The 18,882-nt window shown below is 56.5% G+C and overlaps 6 protein-coding genes across 6 annotated transcripts; 4 read left to right on the top strand and 2 right to left on the bottom strand.

Moving 5' to 3' along the window:
• Window positions 1-3,732: 3,732 nt before the first annotated feature.
• MFIFM68171_00769 (uncharacterized protein) lies at window positions 3,733-5,360 on the top strand (the record flags this gene model as incomplete). The annotated part of the gene is made up of 2 exons (XM_071056191.1): window positions 3,733-4,061; window positions 4,121-5,360. 2 exons carry the CDS (start codon window positions 3,733-3,735, stop codon window positions 5,358-5,360), a joined length of 1,569 nt encoding a protein of 522 aa, XP_070912292.1.
• An 835-nt stretch (window positions 5,361-6,195) lies between these two features.
• Window positions 6,196-7,377, bottom strand: MFIFM68171_00768 (GPALPP motifs-containing protein 1; the record flags this gene model as incomplete). Its single annotated transcript, XM_071056190.1, has 1 exon — window positions 6,196-7,377. One exon carries the CDS (start codon window positions 7,375-7,377, stop codon window positions 6,196-6,198), a length of 1,182 nt encoding a protein of 393 aa, XP_070912291.1.
• Window positions 7,378-7,953: 576 nt separating this feature from the next.
• VPS8_2 (Vacuolar protein sorting-associated protein 8) lies at window positions 7,954-12,990 on the top strand (the record flags this gene model as incomplete). The annotated part of the gene is made up of 3 exons (XM_071056189.1): window positions 7,954-8,256; window positions 8,308-8,743; window positions 8,795-12,990. 3 exons carry the CDS (start codon window positions 7,954-7,956, stop codon window positions 12,988-12,990), a joined length of 4,935 nt encoding a protein of 1,644 aa, XP_070912290.1.
• A 375-nt stretch (window positions 12,991-13,365) lies between these two features.
• Window positions 13,366-14,451, top strand: VPS8_1 (Vacuolar protein sorting-associated protein 8; the record flags this gene model as incomplete). Its single annotated transcript, XM_071056188.1, has 1 exon — window positions 13,366-14,451. One exon carries the CDS (start codon window positions 13,366-13,368, stop codon window positions 14,449-14,451), a length of 1,086 nt encoding a protein of 361 aa, XP_070912289.1.
• Window positions 14,452-14,887: 436 nt separating this feature from the next.
• ARP4 (Actin-related protein 4) lies at window positions 14,888-16,377 on the top strand (the record flags this gene model as incomplete). Its single annotated transcript, XM_071056187.1, has 2 exons — window positions 14,888-14,942; window positions 15,020-16,377. The coding sequence occupies 2 exons, from the start codon at window positions 14,888-14,890 to the stop codon at window positions 16,375-16,377; spliced, it is 1,413 nt and encodes a 470-aa protein (XP_070912288.1).
• A 356-nt stretch (window positions 16,378-16,733) lies between these two features.
• On the bottom strand, window positions 16,734-18,400 carry MFIFM68171_00764 (Serine dehydratase domain-containing protein; the record flags this gene model as incomplete). The annotated part of the gene is made up of 5 exons (XM_071056186.1): window positions 16,734-17,143; window positions 17,204-17,304; window positions 17,373-17,950; window positions 18,017-18,151; window positions 18,209-18,400. 5 exons carry the CDS (start codon window positions 18,398-18,400, stop codon window positions 16,734-16,736), a joined length of 1,416 nt encoding a protein of 471 aa, XP_070912287.1.
• Window positions 18,401-18,882: the final 482 nt, after the last annotated feature.

Raw genomic sequence — 18,882 nt, 5'->3', positions numbered from 1 at the left:
AGCTGTCATGTCGTTGTCTTGGCCAGAAACAAGTAGCCGAGGAGGCTCAAGAAGCATGCTCAGTTGGATACAATCACCTCGGGCATTATCGATAGAGGATAGACCCAATAAGAGGGTAGGTGATGCGAACGATTGATCAACTTTGTGGAGGGTGGGGTTGGGATAGGAAAGAAACAGGAAGAGACAGAAAGGTGGAAGATGGGTTCAAGCAGACAAGAACCGCTACAGTTGGTTGAACGACTGATGTGCACTCCATTGACATCTCTAGCAAACTTTTGGACCACGTAATTATATTTCCGCATTACGTATTTGGAGTTAGGATGATTTCCCCGAAGAATTTCAATTACTCGGTTGACTAGTTTCATGGCGACTTCTTTATGATCAACCATGGTCTGTCATTTTGTTGAGCTGGAGATGACTCGGGAGCCAGATATGTCTCAGTAACCTACCAGACGAGCAACGTTAGGCTAGGTACGGGCAATGCCAAAACCCATACGCGATGAATATACATACAAGCACACATTGGTGTCTAGACCAATATGAACAATAGCTGCGTGATGCCTGAGGTTCATGTTTGAAGTTCATGCAGGCTGTTGCAAACTAACTGGCATGGGCTGATGCAATTTGGTGATCCATTTTATGACCTTTACGCTATTAATTGGTTAACGGCCGGAGAAGTGATGACATATGGATCATGAGGACAAAGAGCGTTTAGGACCCGGCGCTTGCCGGCGGTACCAATCTACAAGGCGGTAATGAGCAGGGCGGTCTTAGTAGGTATTATTTAGTAATATGCCGAGCTTGTGGTGGTGTGATCAGGTAGGAAAGCTGGCAAATGATATCTCCGCATACGATAGGTGAGAATTATTTCGGGTGTTCTATTCAGGCCTTCTCTCGGGACGGCTCGGTATGGCACTCCTTTGGCTGGCTTAATCAGTGCGCGTCATCTAGAGGTAGTCCCAAGCAGATCATGAAATGATCATACTCCGGGCCACTACAGTTTCTACCTTAGTTTGTTTGCTAACAGATGTTTGATGGTAAATATTCCATTGGCTAGGTGACGTAGTCTATCAAGACTCCGAAGCGGTGTAAGGAGATTCTCGCTGGCCATTGGGATCCGTTGTCGCTTGACTGACGCGTCCTTTGGCGCATCCCCTCGTTGCCAACCCTTGGCCTTTGACGGAGTGTATCCGGGTCACGACAGATCGCTGCCCGGATAAGGTGGAGAATTCTCGGCTGAGTCGGCCTCTGAGGGTCACGGGCAATGGGTCTTGGAGGGAGGTTGCCGAATCTCAGGCGGTGATGGATCCCGAGCAAGCCCCGCCCCCGCTCTTATGGCACTGCACCTCCGGACCTTGGTTCGCTGCACAAGCCGTGCTTCGCCATGCAGAGCCACGCTTTGCCTAGACAATGTTGACGTCGCCCCCTCCAACTCACCTTACAAATTCTGCGCGGGAAGTGGGAACAATTGCTAGCAGGCTTGACCGAAGATCGCGAGCGCGATTTTCCACTAACTAGAGACCCTGTCAAGCTAGAATATGGATGGCGATATGGGCCGCGGCCGAGGTCGGATACCGGGATAACTGCTGTGCCATGGCCAGCGAGGCGACCTGGAGTAGAGACCGTTCGAGACGCACTGCTATCAAGACGCAAGGATCGGGGCGATCTGTGGACGATTTGGCTTCTTGGCTTTGGACGGCGGGAGCAAAGGTCGAGTGGGGCATGCTTGGCGGACAACTAAACGACCATGGAACATTGGATGCGGTGCGGCAAAGAGACCCGCTCGAACAGTGCAGGGCCGGGTTGTATTTCCCGCACCGACACCATCCATAATCAGCAGGATCTCGGAGGGGGAAAATGGGTTTAATGCATATGTGCCGTTCTTCATCCTAGTCCCGCTTGTTAGGCGAAACCATCAAGAAATATCTTACCATGCCGGACGGCCAGGACGAGTTGGCCGGCGCTTTGAATTTCAACTTTCAACGACCGGCTGATCCACAGGCAAACAAGACGAGTTTGGATGACCGACCGTCGCGTATTCTGCGCCGCAGGGGCATAGATTGTGGCGTCGGACTGGCGCCGAGCCGCCGATCGCACGTCTATACGCAGCGTATCTCGACCTTCATGCGGCGGCGTCAGGCGCCGGCTTGGGGAACGAGACTGCTTCTGACCTGGCTTGTCGCTTGCAGGAGGGCGCTGGACCGACGATGCACATCTGTGTGGGTGATCTGCAAGATGCTCCGTCCTTTCCACATTATTGGTGAACATGGCTTACGATGCATGTTCCCGAGTCGTACCGCCATCGTCCACGATCGCTAGCTTTCCCCAGTTTACTCGATCATAGTGGAGGAAGGGCTGACAAGTAGACTGGGAATCTCCCTGCGCATTTCTAGAGCAAACTATGAGCGGTGCACTACATGCGTCTAGCATCATGACCAGCGGACACGGCATGACCAAGGCAATCCCAGAGATCTCGGATTCTGCTAGCCGATCTCCGGATTCTGTTTTTGTGGTACAAGATGGCCTGCGTACCGCCCAACAGGCCTCCTCAATAGCTTAACCCACTTTGCGGCAAAGGTTAAATTCAGGCACCGGGAAAGCGAGCAATTTGGAAGCGCCGCACATGCGGCGGTTTTTCTGTCGCATCGAGGAGGCGCACAATGGGAATGCCATCATTGATGCTATCACGATTTGTCAAGAAACCAGGAGCATGCAAACATACGAATGGCCAGATTGGTGCTGAGCGAGGCGCAAAACCCCCTGTAATCATAAAGGGCCTCTTTGGTGTGCCACCGGGAGCGATTGAGTTGACTGAACCAACCTGGGGACGGAGTTTCATGTTAAAACTCCGCGCCATAAAAAAGCAATGTAGTACTGCGCAACTTCGTCTCGCGGACTCGCCGTCTTGGTACTCTTGTACCACGGAAGCAGCCGGGGCCGTCATATGGGATGGAATCAGGAACTTAGATACGCAGTGGGAATCCCGTCATCGCCTTCGCCTTCGGCCCCGGCCTTCTTCATTGCCGCATTTGGGTTGCGTGATCTCACACACTGCATTTGCCGTCTGGAGGGCGGCCGTGGTTGGGTTTGACCGGGCTGCTTGTTGTGGTGACCAGCCTGCCAGCTTTCCAAATCCCCAGCTTGGCAAGTGCCATTGTCCATCCCGCTTGTTCCGGACCCCTCCAAGTCAGCCCCCTGCAACCAGCCAGTCTGTGCTGTGGAAAAGGAAAAGGGCCGCCCCACACCCAACAGGACACCAGTTCCTTCCATTCAGCACAGCCCGTTCTCCCGCCCCCTCCCGCCGCACACCGCGAGACAGCGGCGCCCCGAACACCCTAACAATTTTCCCTCGCCATATCAAGATCTCTTTGTCCCCCATTCTTTTTCTCCACTTTGTGAGCTCACAACTGCACGCTCGCATCTTCCAACGCACCCGCCTTGCTCAGGCCCCATCCCGTCGCGCAGTGCTTCCCAGCTCCCCCAGGGATTCACTTTGATTCACTTTCGACTCGACTCGACCCGACCCGTGCATAAATAAGGCGGCTGCGTTTTTGCAAACTTTCTTTTGTTTGCTGGCCACACGAGGCGCGGGTGTTCTCTGAGCTGCGGATGTTTGTCGACGCTCGGGTGTTCACTCGACGACAATCCGATTGCCTGATGGACGCCCTGCAGCCGTGAATCGCTTACATCGCCACCGAGCTATATTTTTGTCTCCGGCAGGAAAACAAGAGGATGACGTTCCTTAATCCCGCTGTGATGGAGGGGGCGCGGCTAGTGGTGAGACAGACGTCTGGATCTGTCTTCTCGACAGTCGCATCATCGGCAACGAACACGCCCATCTTTAGCCCGACGCCCACTAGTTTCTCTTTACCGACCGCCGTCGCTCCGACGACGCCGCCTGTCGTGTCGACAGGCTCGAGCACTCTTGTTAATGGCAGTGGATCTGGAAACAATGGAGATTCTAACGGAGGCGGAGGCGGAGGCGGTGGGGGCGGCTCCAACTCGTCATCGCTGCTCTTCTTTGTGGCACTGGGATTCGGCGTCGTCTTCACCAACCTCTGGTGAGTTCCGCCCTGTGAAACAAGCCAGTCATCGATGATGGGCTTCTAATTGGCGATAGGATTATTGTTGGCGTCAAGTATTGCTTCAGGTATAACGCGCGCAACCGCCAGTTGCGCAACGAGGATGGCGAGCCGATCAATATGGAGAACATGCCTCGCCCGCACCGTCGACGGCGCGAGAAGAAACTGATGACGATCGATGAAGTGAACGAGAAATTCCCCATGTTGAAATACAAAACCTGGGTCGCCAGCCGTGCGCAGGAGGGTTTACCAACTCGTGGTGGTGTATCGGCGCCTCCCAGTAGACCAGGAAGTATTCGGCATATGGACGCCGCAGCGCCGGAATTACCGCCGAAGGAACGGATATCAACCGAGGACCGACCTACAACAAGCGCGACGGCAACGGCTACGACGGCAGCAGAAGTGTCAGCCGCAGGCGTTCCTGCTCGTACGCCTGCTGAAGCCGAAGAGTCGGAAAAGCCCGAAGCCCAGGGCGCCGGCCATGTACCCAAGGAGAGTACATCCAGTACCGTAGCCGCTGTCGCTCGAACGTCGGCAGATGCCGATCGCGAGCCCGAATCCACGATTGCACAGAAGCATATGAGCCAAGTCTCACACGATGAAGACGATGAAGACGATCACATTGACGCTGCGCTTCCGCCTGAGTGCATGGGGACGTCGGGCGATACTTGTGCGATCTGTATCGACACATTAGAGGACGACGATGATGTTCGCGGCCTGACTTGTGGCCATGCCTTCCATGCGGTCTGCCTCGACCCTTGGTTGACGACGAGGAGGGCGTGCTGTCCGCTATGCAAGGCTGATTATTACACTCCTAAACCACGCCCACAGGTCGCCGACGGCGGCGATGGCACGACGGGCATCATCACTGTCACCCTACCCGGTGATTCGCGCAGTAATCGAATGAACTTGCCCAACAGGCCTCGTAACGCCTTCTTCAGCTTTGGACGGACCGACCCAAGAACGGCTGCCCAGCGTGCACCCGGCAGGCGACGTGTAGCTGGCAGCGCGCAACACAGACATAACGGGGGTCATTCATTCTTAAGCGGCCCGAGGACGAGGAGCAACGCCGGGCCCGCCCCGGCTTCTCCGGCTTCGGCTCCGGCCACCCAAGCTGGAGCCGGCCGTTTGTTTTCCGGTCTTAGAGCCGCGTTCCCCGCGCTTCGGCCTTTAAGGGGTCAAAACAACCAGACTCCGCCCGAGCCAGCAGCGTCAGGCGCCAACCCTGGCGTTACTCCATCGCAACTTGAAGCAGGCGTGCGGAATCCGCAGAGCTAGTCGCCCGGACGGCGGATTACTGGCGTTGCGTGGCCAAACACGCCGCCTTGAAACTGATCTCGAAAGTTCCCTCTATCGATACCCCCATTTCCGACATTTGTACATGTATTTTCTGCTGCGGTCATAGCCGAGCTGGCCTGTTGCCTCGCTCAAAGATCTGCCTGGTCTTCCGTTTCCCGACCGCCGCCATTACCATCACTTATTGTCGACGTCGGGGATAGACTATATATGATATATCGCGTCAACCGTCTCTGGCGCTTCTTTATGCATTTGCGCGAACTCGACCTCCTGGGAGGACTAGCGGCGGATCAATGTTTGGTGGATAGGGCAGCCGGCCAGCACCACTTCGGCAGGGCAGCAATCAATCTCCAAGTCTTGTGTTTTTTTTGCCACTTCTTGCAACTACTGGGTTTGCATAGCATAGTGGTTTTACGGTTTATCTTAGGGAGGGCATAGGTGTCCCCTCAGAGCATGGAGTTTAGTGGGCTGGATGGGCGGACGGATGGGTACAGAACGCTGGAAGGCCTATACAGCTAATTGTGTATGTTGGAACCGATGCTCAAATATAACGAGACGAGCACAACATGAGTTTTGCCGTATTCGCCAAATTTTTTTTTTTTTTGCCACACCGTCGTGATACTTCCTAAAGTATGAAAGTGTAGCTACATTGTATGTGTAGTATTAAGTCCGGTAATTCTTTTTTTTTTTTTTTTTTTTTTTTTTTGGGGGGGGGGGGGGATGCAGAGCTCCCTTTGTCGGGCTCAATGAGCACACTGATAACCGACGATACTTGGAGCATATGCCTCACGGGTATGCATTCCTTTCCATGCACTCGTCATAGATAACTACCTTTCTGGAACCTACCCCCAAAGTTCGCCGCGCGGGTGAGCATATCCCTCCGCTGCGAGTTACTTATCCTCCCGCCCACTTTCATATCCTTTTCCCAGTCAAATGCCCTCTTGCTCGGGTCATCGTCGTCGTCGTCAGCACCGCCTTGGCCCTTGACGTTACTACCCGTGTTCGTTGCCTTGCCGGCCAACCTAGCGGCCTGGTGCTCTTCCACTAGGCTTTTACCACGCGTCTGCTCGGTGTAGGATCTGATTCGCGCCTCGTCCGCCGCCTTGGGATGGTCGCTGCTCGGATGGTCAGGCCGCGACGGCCGGGCGCTGGTAGGCTGTGAGTTGGGGTCTTCGCGCCCCAGCACGGCATTGGCCAACCGGCGGGCTTTTTCCTCGGGCGTTTCGGTCCAGATGGAGCTCACGCCCCCTGGTTTGCGGTCGGCGGATGTGGCGGCGCGTGGGCCGCTCGCAAACTTGCGGTTCTTGAGCTTGGTCGGGTCGGGAGCGCGATACCCGCTGCTGGTGGGCGGGGCGAGCATCCAGTCGTCGCGTTTGGGGGCGGCCGGCTGTTGGGGTTCTAGACTGGAGGGAAGGGAACGGCCGGCTGTTGCAGATTTAGGATTCGCGCCGGCGGCGGTGGGGAGTGCCGGGCCCCAGTCATCGTCCGAGTCGGAGTCGGAGTCGGAGTCAGGCCCGGTTGTGGGCCGCTCAGAGAGGTCCGCTGGTGGTGGCGCGGGTCCAATGACGCGCTTCGGAGGGAGGGCGGGACCAGCGGTTTTGGGAGGAGGCGGAGGTGCTGGGCCTGGGGTGTTATCGTCGTCGTCGGAGCCGAGGCGGATCTCGTCTTCGTTGGCTGGTTCTGCGGATGGAGGAAGGGAAGGGCTAATTGATCGTTTCTGTTCTGCTGGCGCGCTTGCTGTGCTGTTTGCGACTGAAGGTGGGAGGGGGGGCCCTATCGTTGGTTCTAGTCCGGATGGGCCCTTAATTTTGTCAATGCCATTTCCAAGCGGAGGCGCGCATGGCCCAAAATCGTCGTCTGAGCTATCCTCTAGAGGAATCTCGTCCTCGTTGTCCCGGCGCGAGGTTTTGGCTGGAGGCGAGCCCACTTCGGCCTCGTCTTCGGAGGTGCGCTTGCGCTTCTGGAGGTGCGGAGGGAGTTGCGGTCCTATGGACGCCATGGCGCTATTTCACGCTCGTATGTAGAGGCCAATTCTGGGGCGCAATGAAGCGGTGACGTTTTCGAAATACAAGTGTAAGTGATGGGCTGGATGTCTCAAAGCATGGTTGTCGTGACGATACGCAATGTTTCAGTGCAGATTGGCTGTTATCGATAAGGCCAGGCACCCCCGGTTCGGGTGGCTGAACCGCCTTTCAGGCTGGTTCCCCACTGCGCTCCAGCGCAACGGCTGGGGTGAAGCTGCGTACTTCGTGCAACCTCCAAAAGCTCGATGCGCCAGCCGCTGAGCAAGCTTGATCCATAGCGCCTCGCTTCTTCTAGCTTTACCCTCGCCTATTGTCGCCCTTCCTGCTTGTTCCTGACCGGGGCATCAGGGTTGTACCGTTCTAAAAGTTGCATCAAAGCTCGATCCAGAATCCAAGGTCCATGTCCCTGGCCCAGCTATAACCTAGATACATCCTGCCTCGCCGAGTTACGTTGCGGGCGCATTGACTGGCATCTGCGGAGCCATGTGTCTCATTGATAGGAACCGATGAGTCTGAGAGAATTCCGGGGGGAGGATGGCCCGGGGGCCGCCATGGCCGACGAACCGGAACTGTCGCCAGTCGACGCCCAGAGCTCGAGCTCTAGCGATGAAGAGACCGTGAAGGGCGACCGTGAAGAGGATCCCATTGCCGATAGCCTTGAGGAAGAACAGCGCTCGCCCGAGACCCCGGTGCCTTCCGTGGGCCCCAGCGTCATCGCACACCGTTACCGTGAACTCGTAGAGGCTGCAAACGAAACCGCCTCGGAAGATGGGACAACGGATGCGATATCCCGGCTTGCTACGAGTCCCCTAGGCTCCATGCTCTCCATCCCAGATGATACGCCTTCACTGCAGGTACGTTGGAAGGAAGTATTCAAGCGAACCCTTGACTGACACGCAATGTAGGGCTCCGTAATCTCCTCGCCCGGCAGCAGTGTTATGCCTTCTCTCGCCTCACGGCCGGGCTTGGCCAGTCCGACGCCTTCCTTCAGACCCTTCGACCAGAGGTTCCAGTCACGCATCTCCTCGCCGCTTCTATCCGCCTCGCGGCCATCTTCCCCCGCGTTTCTGGCAGGCCACAGCCGGACCGTCTCGATGGGCAGTCAGCTGCCACTCGACCCGGGAGACACCGAAACTCCGTCGCCGCCATGGGAGGTAGTGCGGTGGACAAAGCTGAGGAAACTCAATGGCCAAGCATTCTCTGAGGCAGGGAAAAGGAACTTTGGCTCGCCTACGTGTCTTGCCGTTTCGGCCTCGATAGTGCTGGGTACCTCGAAAGGGATTATCTTAGCATTTGACTACAACCAGAACCTCAAGTTGATCATCGGCCCGGGGACAAAAGGTAGGAGTCCGGCACGTCTTGCGTAGTCTCATTTCGCTAACGGCTTCTCAGCTGTTGAATCTGGTGCCATTACCGCGATCGCAATCTCTGCGGATCATACCACCATTGCTGGCGGGCACGCAAACGGCAACATCTTCACTTGGGATACTACACGGGCTGCAAGGCCGTTCCTCAGCATTCCGCACCTAGATCCGTCGCACCAGCAGAACAGGATAGCAGATGGTCATATGCCGAACGTTGCAATCACGCACTTAGGATTTCTCGGCACTCGACACACGGCTCTTGTCTCCGCGGATGACCGAGGAATGGCGTTTTCGCACCTCGCAACTCGGGGAACTGGAGCACTCGGCAGGACAGTGAGGACGACGAGGATATTAGGCCGGTACCCGGATTCGAAGCCGCCGCCGGGGAAGACGCTGAAGCCCAGCACTGTTCTAGCATTTGCCTCTCTCCCGCTCGGCAACGTCGAGATGGCGACAGATACGATGGGACTCACAGCAATGCTCACACCCTATTTACTGGTCATTGTCTCCACCACCCCTGTTGCTCAGACCCAGCATAAATCCGCGCGGCCCAAGGAAGTTGCTGCGCATAGCGCCATGACCGGGTGTTTGGCTTGGTTCCCCGGCGTCAAGCTAAAAGTGGCGGACCCGGTCACCGGAAACCAGATCTCCAAAGTCAAGTTGGTCTACTGTTGGTCGAACGTCCTCACTGTTCTGGACGTGGACGAAATACCAGTAGAGGACAAGGATAAGCCTCCCAGCCTCAAATTCAGGGCACGAAACCGATGGAAGTGCGAGGAGCCTATCGTCGCTGTACAATGGCTGAGCCGGTCTGTCTTGACTGTGCTGACCATCTCCCAGCGGTTGATCGTGCTCGAAGACAGAAGCATGCGAATGACCGAAGCCTTCGACCTCATACACAAGCACATTTATCATGTTGATCGATTCTCGAAGCAACTCGGCGGTCTGGTGGAGAATCTGGATGAAGAGGATCCCTCGCTACATGGTGTCGTTGCAGACGCCTTTTACATGAGTTTTAAAGCCTACAAGGGCCGGCTCTTCCTTCTGGGATTCAGCGACGTGTCAATCGGAGCTTTATCTAACTGGGCAGACCGGCTCATCGCGCTGATGGAGAACGGTGATTATGTTGGGGCCATTGAGCTCGCGACATCGTATTACACGGGCGACACCAACAAACTCACGGTCGGACTGCCAGAGGACGCAGAGTTAAGGCATTCCATGGTCCAGGACAAGTTGATGGAGATCATGGGCGCATCTCTCAAATACGCGTTTAGCCAGAGGCAGAAGAATAGGGGTTCAGTGGACGACAATCACTTGCAAGAACTCGCACAGACATGCTTTGCGGCTTGTCAGAGCGTGGGGGATGTCGATTTTATTTTCGATGAGATCTACAACTGGTATGAGGATGCTGGTGTCGAAGGTATTTTCCTCGAGACACTCGAGCCCTATATCCTCGATGGCTTCATCAGCGCCGTCCCACCGGTGGCTGTAAAAGCGATGGTCACCTACTTCGTCAGCAAAGGGCTGGAGAGCCGGCTCGAGGAGATAATTTGTCATATGGATACCGCCACGCTTGACCTCGACCAGATCACGCTGCTTTGCAAGCAACATCGCCTGTACGACGCCTTGCTTTATGTTTGGAACCAGGCTCTAGACGACTTCATCACCCCGCTTCTGGACCTGCTCGCCCTGCTGGTACCGCTGACGCAAAACGGCCAGCATTCCGGTTCCGAGAGCCTAATGCAGGCCGAGATCTATGGGGTAAACGCACTGAAAATATTCCCCTATCTCTCCTACGTCCTCACTGGACGCATCTATCCCACTGGCGAGGCACTTCCCGAGGATGTTGCGCAAAAGGCAAAAGCCGAGCTCTACTGGTTCCTCTTCTCAGGGAAGAGCATCGTATGGCCAAAAGGCAGCAGCAAGCGGCTTCTCACGAAGCCCAGACAGTCACAAGAACCCTCGTTTCCCTATTTGCGGCTGATCTTGGACTTTGATGCTCCGAGCTTCCTGAGCGCTCTCAATGAAGCCTTCGAGGATTCCTTCCTCAACGACTCGCCGGAAAAATCAGCGAATGGCAGCTCTGACCGGGACTTGCCAGAAGAGCAAATCTTTGGCCTGACGGTGAATCGGCAGTATATCGTTTCCATTTTGATGGAAATCATGAATACAACTGATTTTTCCCGCGAAGACACCATCTATCTGGATATGTTCATCGCCAGAAACCTGCCAAAGTACCCACAATACCTTCTATTCCCCGGCTCAGCCCTCACCAAAGTTCTTACGGGGTTATGCAATTACCCCGGCCCAGATCTGGCGGAGGATGCCCAGCTCAGTGCTGAGTACCTGCTGTCCGTGTACCAACCGCCAGATATTGCAACACTCATACCATTGTTTAAGGAAGCTGGTTTCTATCGCATCTTGAAGCGCATCTACAAGGTCGACAAGCAGTACGGAAAGCTTGTTCAGACCTACTTTGAAGACCCAAACGACCGAGAAGCCATCTTCAGCTGCATTGACGTCTGCTTACGACCGGCGGCAGGTCTCACACGGCGGCAGGTTCAGGATGTCCACCATGTTATCAAAGAACATTCGGCCGAGCTTGTGGAGCTTGATCCTTCCATGGCGGCCAAGACCATGGCAAGGCATGCCCCAGAGCTGCATCAGTACATCTTGGATTCGGTGGCTGCGCAGCCGGAGCTGCAGTACGCTTACCTTAGAACCATTCTGCAGCCGGAAAAGGAAATCACATTTGACCGCTCGCCAGACAGAGATCTTGTGGAACAATACCTGCGGTTGATGTGCAGGTTCGATCCGGCGCACGTGTCCGAATACGTCGGTTTGGTCCAGTCAACCAACCTGAGACTGGAAGCATTGCTTCCGACCATGGAAGAGACGGGCGTGATTGACGCCGCTGTCATCCTCATGGCAAAAGAGGGCCAGGTCCACGAGGCTATGGGCCGGTTGGTCAAGCACCTCGAAACACTCGAGTCTGCAATGCAGGGTCTCCTCGCAGAGGCTACTTCCCAAGATGACACCCATGCTCTACAAGCGCCGGCGGAGGATCTGATGCACGCTTTGAGAAAATTCACTCTAGTGGGTATCTGGTTGTGTCAGGGGCAGACCAAGACTGCCAGGGACGCCAAGTCTAGCCGGCGCGGGCAGAGGTCACCGCCCAATGGTACTCTCTCGGCCGACGAGAACCTCTGGCTTGACCTGGTTGAAACCTCGGTCCAGATCACCAGACGACTCTCCTCGACACTGCAAGCGCTTCCGGAGGGCTCAACAAACGGGAACGTAGACCATCTTCTAACACGCCACACACCGGACAGAGAGAAACTCCTCACGCTCCTCCGGTCCCTTGTCCAGAACACCTTTACGGCCCTCCTCACGTCCACGTCGACCCCTCCAACTCACTCTTCGGCTTCATCCTCCTTGACATTACCCCTCCTCAACACCACGGCCGCTGGAATAGGAAGCAATCTCTCATTCCTCCGCATCCTCCGCGCATTCCTCACTCGCGCGGCGGCCGCCTCGCCTAACCTGGCCGATCTCCGGGCGGTGCTCTCGTCCATCTTCTCGGCGTACGCCTACGAGGAGTCGATCCTCCGGCTCTCCAACCGGCTGCTCGAGCGCAGCCTGTTTGTCAGCGTCAGCCAGGCGGTCGAGCTCCGCCAGCGCGGGTGGCGGCCGCGTGGTTCGACGTGCGAGGCGTGCGGGAAGAGGGTATGGGGGCCTGGAGTGGCGGGGAATGTTTTTGAGGCGTGGGAGGAGAAGAAGGCTGCCGAAGAGAGGAAGAAGATACAGCGGAAGGGGCTGATGGCGCAGGGGGTGACTGGGAAGAATAACGGTGCGGTGGTGGGTTTGGGCGGAGATGGAGACGACGGGGAGGTGTACACCGGCAAGGGCAAGGGCAAGGGCAAGGATTTGAGTCCGAGGCCGAGGCAGGAGGAGGGGGAGGGAGAGGAGGGGAAGGAGGAGGGGGGGGAGAAAGCGAATGGCGATGAGGGTCCGGGTAGGCAAGATCCGAGAGAAAGGCAGCATGATATTGGGAGTGTGGGTGGGGCGATGAGTCCCCGCAAGAGGGAGCAGCCGATGATGGGGCCATTGGTTCTGTTGGCGTGTAGGCATATTTATCACCAGAGCTGCCTGGAAGCGCTGCTGGCGAAGGATGGGTATGTGAAAGGGAGGGAATACAGGTGCCCCATTGATGGTAAGGAGTGATAGAAGTGTAATGCGTTGTACTATCTATAGGTGGATGGATGTGGGAAATTCATTGCTATACTGTCTCTTTATCGCAAAATTCAGACGTGAACTGGGGCTTGTCATTGATCTCTTTAACTCTTATCTAAGACGGACGGGAGCTGCTAGAAGCTCTCCAGAAACGGCCAGGCCGATGTTTAAAGCAGCGGGTGTTGGCGCTACGACCTTCGCTGATCAGTGGGGTGCGCCCCAGGTCTTGGCTTAGAGCTTGTGTTGCCATGAGCCCCTGTAAGGTACCCGATCTACTGTAGGCCTTTATTATATCAACTGGACGCGCTATCCCGCAATTTCTGGGACACCCTTAAGTCGGGAACAATTTACATTTCGGATGTCAACATGTCGATAACCTCGGAAGAAGAAGTCGAAGAGGACCCCACCTCTCCGTCAGATGGATACAGACACGACGGCAACCGCTCTCCCTCCGGCCATGGCTCGTCAGACTCGAATAACCGCCCAGACCACGATCAGGATGAAGCGGGGGGAGAAGGGGACTACGCATACTCGCGCACTTTGGCTTCCGCCACAGGTTCTGAGCGAGATGAGAACGAAGAAGACGACAACATTGAAGAAGTAGGAGAGGAGGAGGAAGAAGAAGACGAAGAAGACGATGACGATGACGAAGACGACCTCCACCCCCCGCCAGGCCCATTCTCCCAACACGCTTTCGCGCCGCCCTTCTACGGCCGACCGCCGACGCCGTTACCGCCGTCGCCATCGCTGACTTCCCTTCTCCGCCCGTCGCGACCCACGACCCCGGACGCGTCGGACGACGACCACCCGGGCGACCCACTCCCGCGCGCCCGGCCCAAAGTGCCGACCTACGAGTACTACGGCTTCGTGCTCTACCTGTTCAGCAGCCTCTCGTTCCTCATATACCTGCTCTGGAGCTACCTGCCCAGCCCGTTTCTCCACGCGCTGGGCATCTACTACTACCCCAACCGGTGGTGGTCGCTGGCCATACCCAGCTTCTTGGTCATGCTGCTCGTATACATCTACGTTGCGCTGGCGGCGTACAATCTCGAGATTCTAACGCTGCCGCTGTCGAGCGTTGAGACGGTAGTGGACGAGGCGGCGCAGGTGGCTGTGGTGGACGCGAAGGGACGGATCCGGAGGGAGGGGAAGGCGGGAAGGGAGGGGCCAACGGGGTCCAAGGGGAAGGCGAAGGATAGAAGTGGGGTTGGGATGGGAGGGGAGGAGGATCGCGGTCAGAGGATGGGTGGTGGTGGGGATGGGGGCAGAGTAAAAGAGAGGGAAAGGAATCTAAGGGCGGGGGGAAGGTTGAATTGGAAGGAGGTGTGGAATGTAGGGACGGATGCGGTCATGGACGTGCCACTTGCTGGGGTTTGCGAGGTCTTATACGGGGAAGGGAGGGAGTGGGAAAGCGAGGAAGACGATGGGGACGCGGTCATTACGAGGGTGTAAGTCGATTGGGCAAGTTCACATGGCGTTTCCTTTGGGGATTTGGGGTTTTGTTATACTGCTATGACTGGAAGTAAGGCGATCACTTGATACCCGTAGGCTGTTCTATAAGCCCTGTCAGGAATTTGAGAAAACACTGTTACTCATGGGGCCACGGTAGAGATCGAAGCTGTGATTGAGAGATAACCCAAGATGCCGGGTTAGGGTTTTAGAGCTCTGCTCGGGAATGCCAAGCCCCAGCCCCACCGAACTTTGGGGTGTGTCTTTCCCCTCCGATTTGGAGAGCTGCCTTCCACAGCCGAACGCGACAAGCAAAAAACCCCAACAGCAAACACGACGAAAATCGCGTCTCTCGAGTAGTGATTCATCAGCAATCTTGCCGCGCATTTTACTCCCCCCGGGAAGTGTGTTCACCCTGTTTATCGGACGCTCAACAGTCATGTCACAACAGCCTCTATCCTCGTCGGTGCAACCGACGGACATTTACGGCGGAGGTAAGTTTGTGCTGCTGAAGCTAGAGCTCTCTCCAGAGCTGTCGCGCGCCTCCAATTGCTAACCCTACCGCTTCTAGATGAGGTTTCGGCCCTCGTGCTCGATCCAGGTTACTGTAATACGCGCGCCGGCTTTGCGGGCGAGGAGATGCCTAAGCAGCTCATCCCCTCCTTCTACGGCCACGTCGACGGACGCGATTTGTTCGGTGACGAAATCCTCACTCCGCGCGCCGGTTTTGAAGTACGCAACTACATGAACCGCGACAGTGTCGTCGAAGACTGGGATGCCGCCACGAGAATCTGGGAGTACATGCTCGTCCAGCGTCTGCAGCCGCCCCGGCCGACGCCTCCGAGCAAGAACAATCTCAACGCTAACGATGATGGCGACGTGACCATGGAAGACAGCGGCGCGGCAGAGGATGCAGCCGACGCACTCGAAAAGCCGCTCGCAGAAAACCCATTGCTTATGACTGAGGCGCCCTGGAACGCAGCCAAGGCCCGCGAGAAGGCGATTGAGGTGTGCATGGAGACCTGGGGGTGCCCTGCCTTCTGGCTCAGCCGGACTCCCGTGCTAGCCGCCTTCGCCGCCGGCAAGGCCACGGCCCTCGTGCTGGATGTGGGGGGCGCCAACACGAGCGTCACAGCCATCCACGACGGGATGGTACTCAAGCGATCCGTCCAGCGGTCACCGGCGGCTGGTTATTGGCTGAGCGGCCAGATCCGCTCCATGTGGAAGACCAACGACCCCAAAGTCGACATCGTGCCCACCTTTATGGTCGAGAATAAGAAGCCGGTCGAGGCCGGCGCACCGGCAGACGCCAGGCTCCGCACATTCCCCTTTCCCATCAGCGATTCGTTCCGCGCCTATGAGGAAGAGCGGGTTCTCAGGGAGTTCAAGGAGTCAGTCGTCGAAGTGTGGCGCGGGCCGGGCCGCTATCTCGCGCCCGGCAACGAGGATTACGCGAGAAGCCAGCCCGGACGCGTCTTTGAGATGCCTGACGGCAGCAACCAAATGTGGCGCGAGCAGCGGTACCGGGTGGCCGAGGGCATGTGGGACGAGTCGGCGGCATATCCCCCGGCTGGGGGCTCGAGCGAAGAGGCAGTTCTGTCTAAGGCGCAGACAATCCCCGCCCTAATCAAAGCGGCCCTAGATGGAGTTGATGTCGACCTGCGGCCCAACTTGCTAGGCAACGTTGTCGTCACCGGGAGCACGAGCTTGCTAAACGGCTTCAACGACCGTCTTAACCTGGAGCTTACATCCATGTATCCCGGTCCCAAGATCAAGATCCATGCGGCCGGTCTGACAAGCGAGCGAAGGTTTGGCGCCTGGATTGGCGGGAGCATACTGGCCAGTTTAGGGACCTTCCACCAGATGTGGATCTCTAGGAAGGAGTACGATGAGAACGGGGCGGGTATCGTTGAGAAGCGCTGCAAATAAGGCGATGACTTCCCACTTAGACCCCGTTCTACAGAGGCCTGTAAATCAAAGAAGGGAATGCGAACATGGAGAGGACGCTGAGCGGGATGACAGCAGTGCAAGGGAAGAGCACGCTACACCGGAAGACAACCGCGCACAGAATCCCATGCGCTTTCTAAAGATGTAGTACTAAGTACTGGAGGAAAAGGAGGCACGATGGCGTCTGGAGTTATACGAAGGGTTCAACCACTGAACTAAAAGAGCGAGCAATATCACATTCAGATTTCGATTCGTTGACTCCTGCACTGAGCGACTCGGTCATCTCAAAATTTGTCTACTGCGGCCAAAGTAACGCGGGAGAGCAAGACTCCTTCCCTTCACCATCCACGGCATCTCGGCCAGACATCCACAATCTCGTCCTCCTTCCCCTTGATTCTGCTATCGACAATCAAGTACCAGTCGAAACAAGCACCAGCAATGCAGCTATGGTTAGGCCACACGCGGACCCTCTGTCCAACTCGGAGAGGCACTTCGTCCTCCTTCCTTCCCTGCCAGGTTAGGATGCCGTGCTCTTGGCTAATGCGGCCGACTTGCCAGCCGTCATGGACCCGCGGGAAATCCTGGCCGGGTGCCGGGGTGTTCAGGTGCCAGGGCATCAAGAACCCCCAGCCGGTGTAGTCCTTCCCTGGCATCTCGCCCTTGTCCGCCACAGGCTCGCGGCCAAGGGCCAGGCTGCCGGCGTTGATGAGAGCTTCAGTCGTGCCATTGACTCCGCGGCCGGGGTAGACTGTTGATGTTGTGGTGAGTATCCGCTGAAGCCACGACAGGTCTCAGAACTGCGACGTACTAGAAGCCACTTCTGCAACCACGCTTATGGCGATGTCATCTGCCGTCATAAGCGACGAGTCTCTGGCGTGCGTAGCCAGCTGTTGCATGTCCAAAGTCGTGCTGTTTTTGTTGTTGTCCCTGCGGTTAGCAACCGTCGAAAGCATGAATTGCCACAGCAAACTACTTACTAGACTCCCGCGTGCACTTCCAACTCAAACTCCTCTCCTCTCAGCTCCGCAACCAGCTTCTCCAGCGCCCCCGCTACTCCATCCCGGGGCCCCCTTCCACCCCCCGCGAACAAACCGGGATACTGAATCGTCGTAGTCGTTGGCGTAGCCCCCACCGAAAGCACCAGCGGGTGGTTGGGGCTCTTCTGCCTTACCAACCTCGCCACCCCAGCAAGCCCGGCAAACTCCCCAGCCAGGTACTCCATCGCGCCCCAATCCTCCCTCGTGCCGTAGCTGTGTCCCGCGTGGGCGTATAAGCCTTGAAGTACGCAGTTGCCCTTCGCCTCCTCGGCCAGGACCTCGTCGATGAGGGTTTCGCATGCGGGTGAGGAGGGCACGACGCCGGCGCGGCCGTAGCCGGCGTCTATTTTGATGAAGACCAGAGGCGGGTGGCTGGAGGGAGAGGAGGCAATGGCCGCTGCGCAGGACAGTTGGGAGGGGTGGTCGATCATGAGGGAGAGGGATTGCGGGCCGAGGTGGGAGGCGAGGGCCGCGAGGCGGGGCACGGCAGAGACGAAGACGGGGAAGGAGAAGAGGACCTAGGATAGGCGGAAGGATGTTAGGGGTGGATGAGGGAAGGGGGGACGGGTAAGGGGGTGATTCACGTTGACGCGGCGGCCTTTGGATTGGTACTCTCTGAGCAGGGGGAGGATGTTCTCGGCTTCAAGTATGGTTGAGACTATCAGGGAGACCGGGGTGTTTCGGTCATCGCCGACTTGGAGACGAGTAAGTTCCGTTGTCTGTGAAATGGATGGTAAGTGAGCTGCCGCGAAGGATGAAAGCAAACGTCAACTTACCTTATGAGACTTGATATGGGCCCGCCATAAAAGGTCAAGTCGCTCGGTCGCCTCGAGCATGCGCTCGCAGTTCACATGGAGCTTTGCCAGGTCCAGTACAACCGAGGGGGTCGGGACCTCGTTCAATGTCTTGGTGACGAATCTCGCGCGGAGCTGCTCTTTGAGCTCACTGTTTGCTGGACTGGTGGCCATGTTGATTGCCGGTAGTGACCACAGCATTTGCATGAATTGCAACGAACAATCCCATTCTTAGTGTTGTGATTCCCCCGCTCTACCTAAGGTATGCAGCTTATTTATGGCCCACCAGGGCCGCATGGAATAACACCCTATTGGCAACCGGCAGGCATACACCGAGTCGGACGAGACGTATGGTTGTCCCAAGACAGCGATATATGGGATAAAACTCCCAAATGTAAAGGGCGTCTTTTTTCGGCTCAAGGAAACGTCATTCAGGACTCTGTGTAGAACCCTATCTCCGAACCAGCCACAATAACAACAAACAGCCACGGCAGAAAAGAGTGTTGAAGAGCAGAGGAAATGGTGGGAAGAAACTATGCAATTTAAAAGATGTATATATATATATATATATATAATGATATGATTGCGGCCATAGCAAACGTGGGCCTCCTTCCCCTCAATGTACAATGAACCATGTTTGCAGATAGGCTGCTGGG

Source organism: Madurella fahalii (genome assembly GCF_045866475.1).
Source record: "Madurella fahalii IFM 68171 DNA, scaffold_1, whole genome shotgun sequence".
NCBI lineage: Eukaryota > Fungi > Ascomycota > Sordariomycetes > Sordariales > Madurella > Madurella fahalii.
Note: the sequence above shows the minus strand (reverse complement) of the source record. Positions and strands in the feature narration are given on the sequence as shown.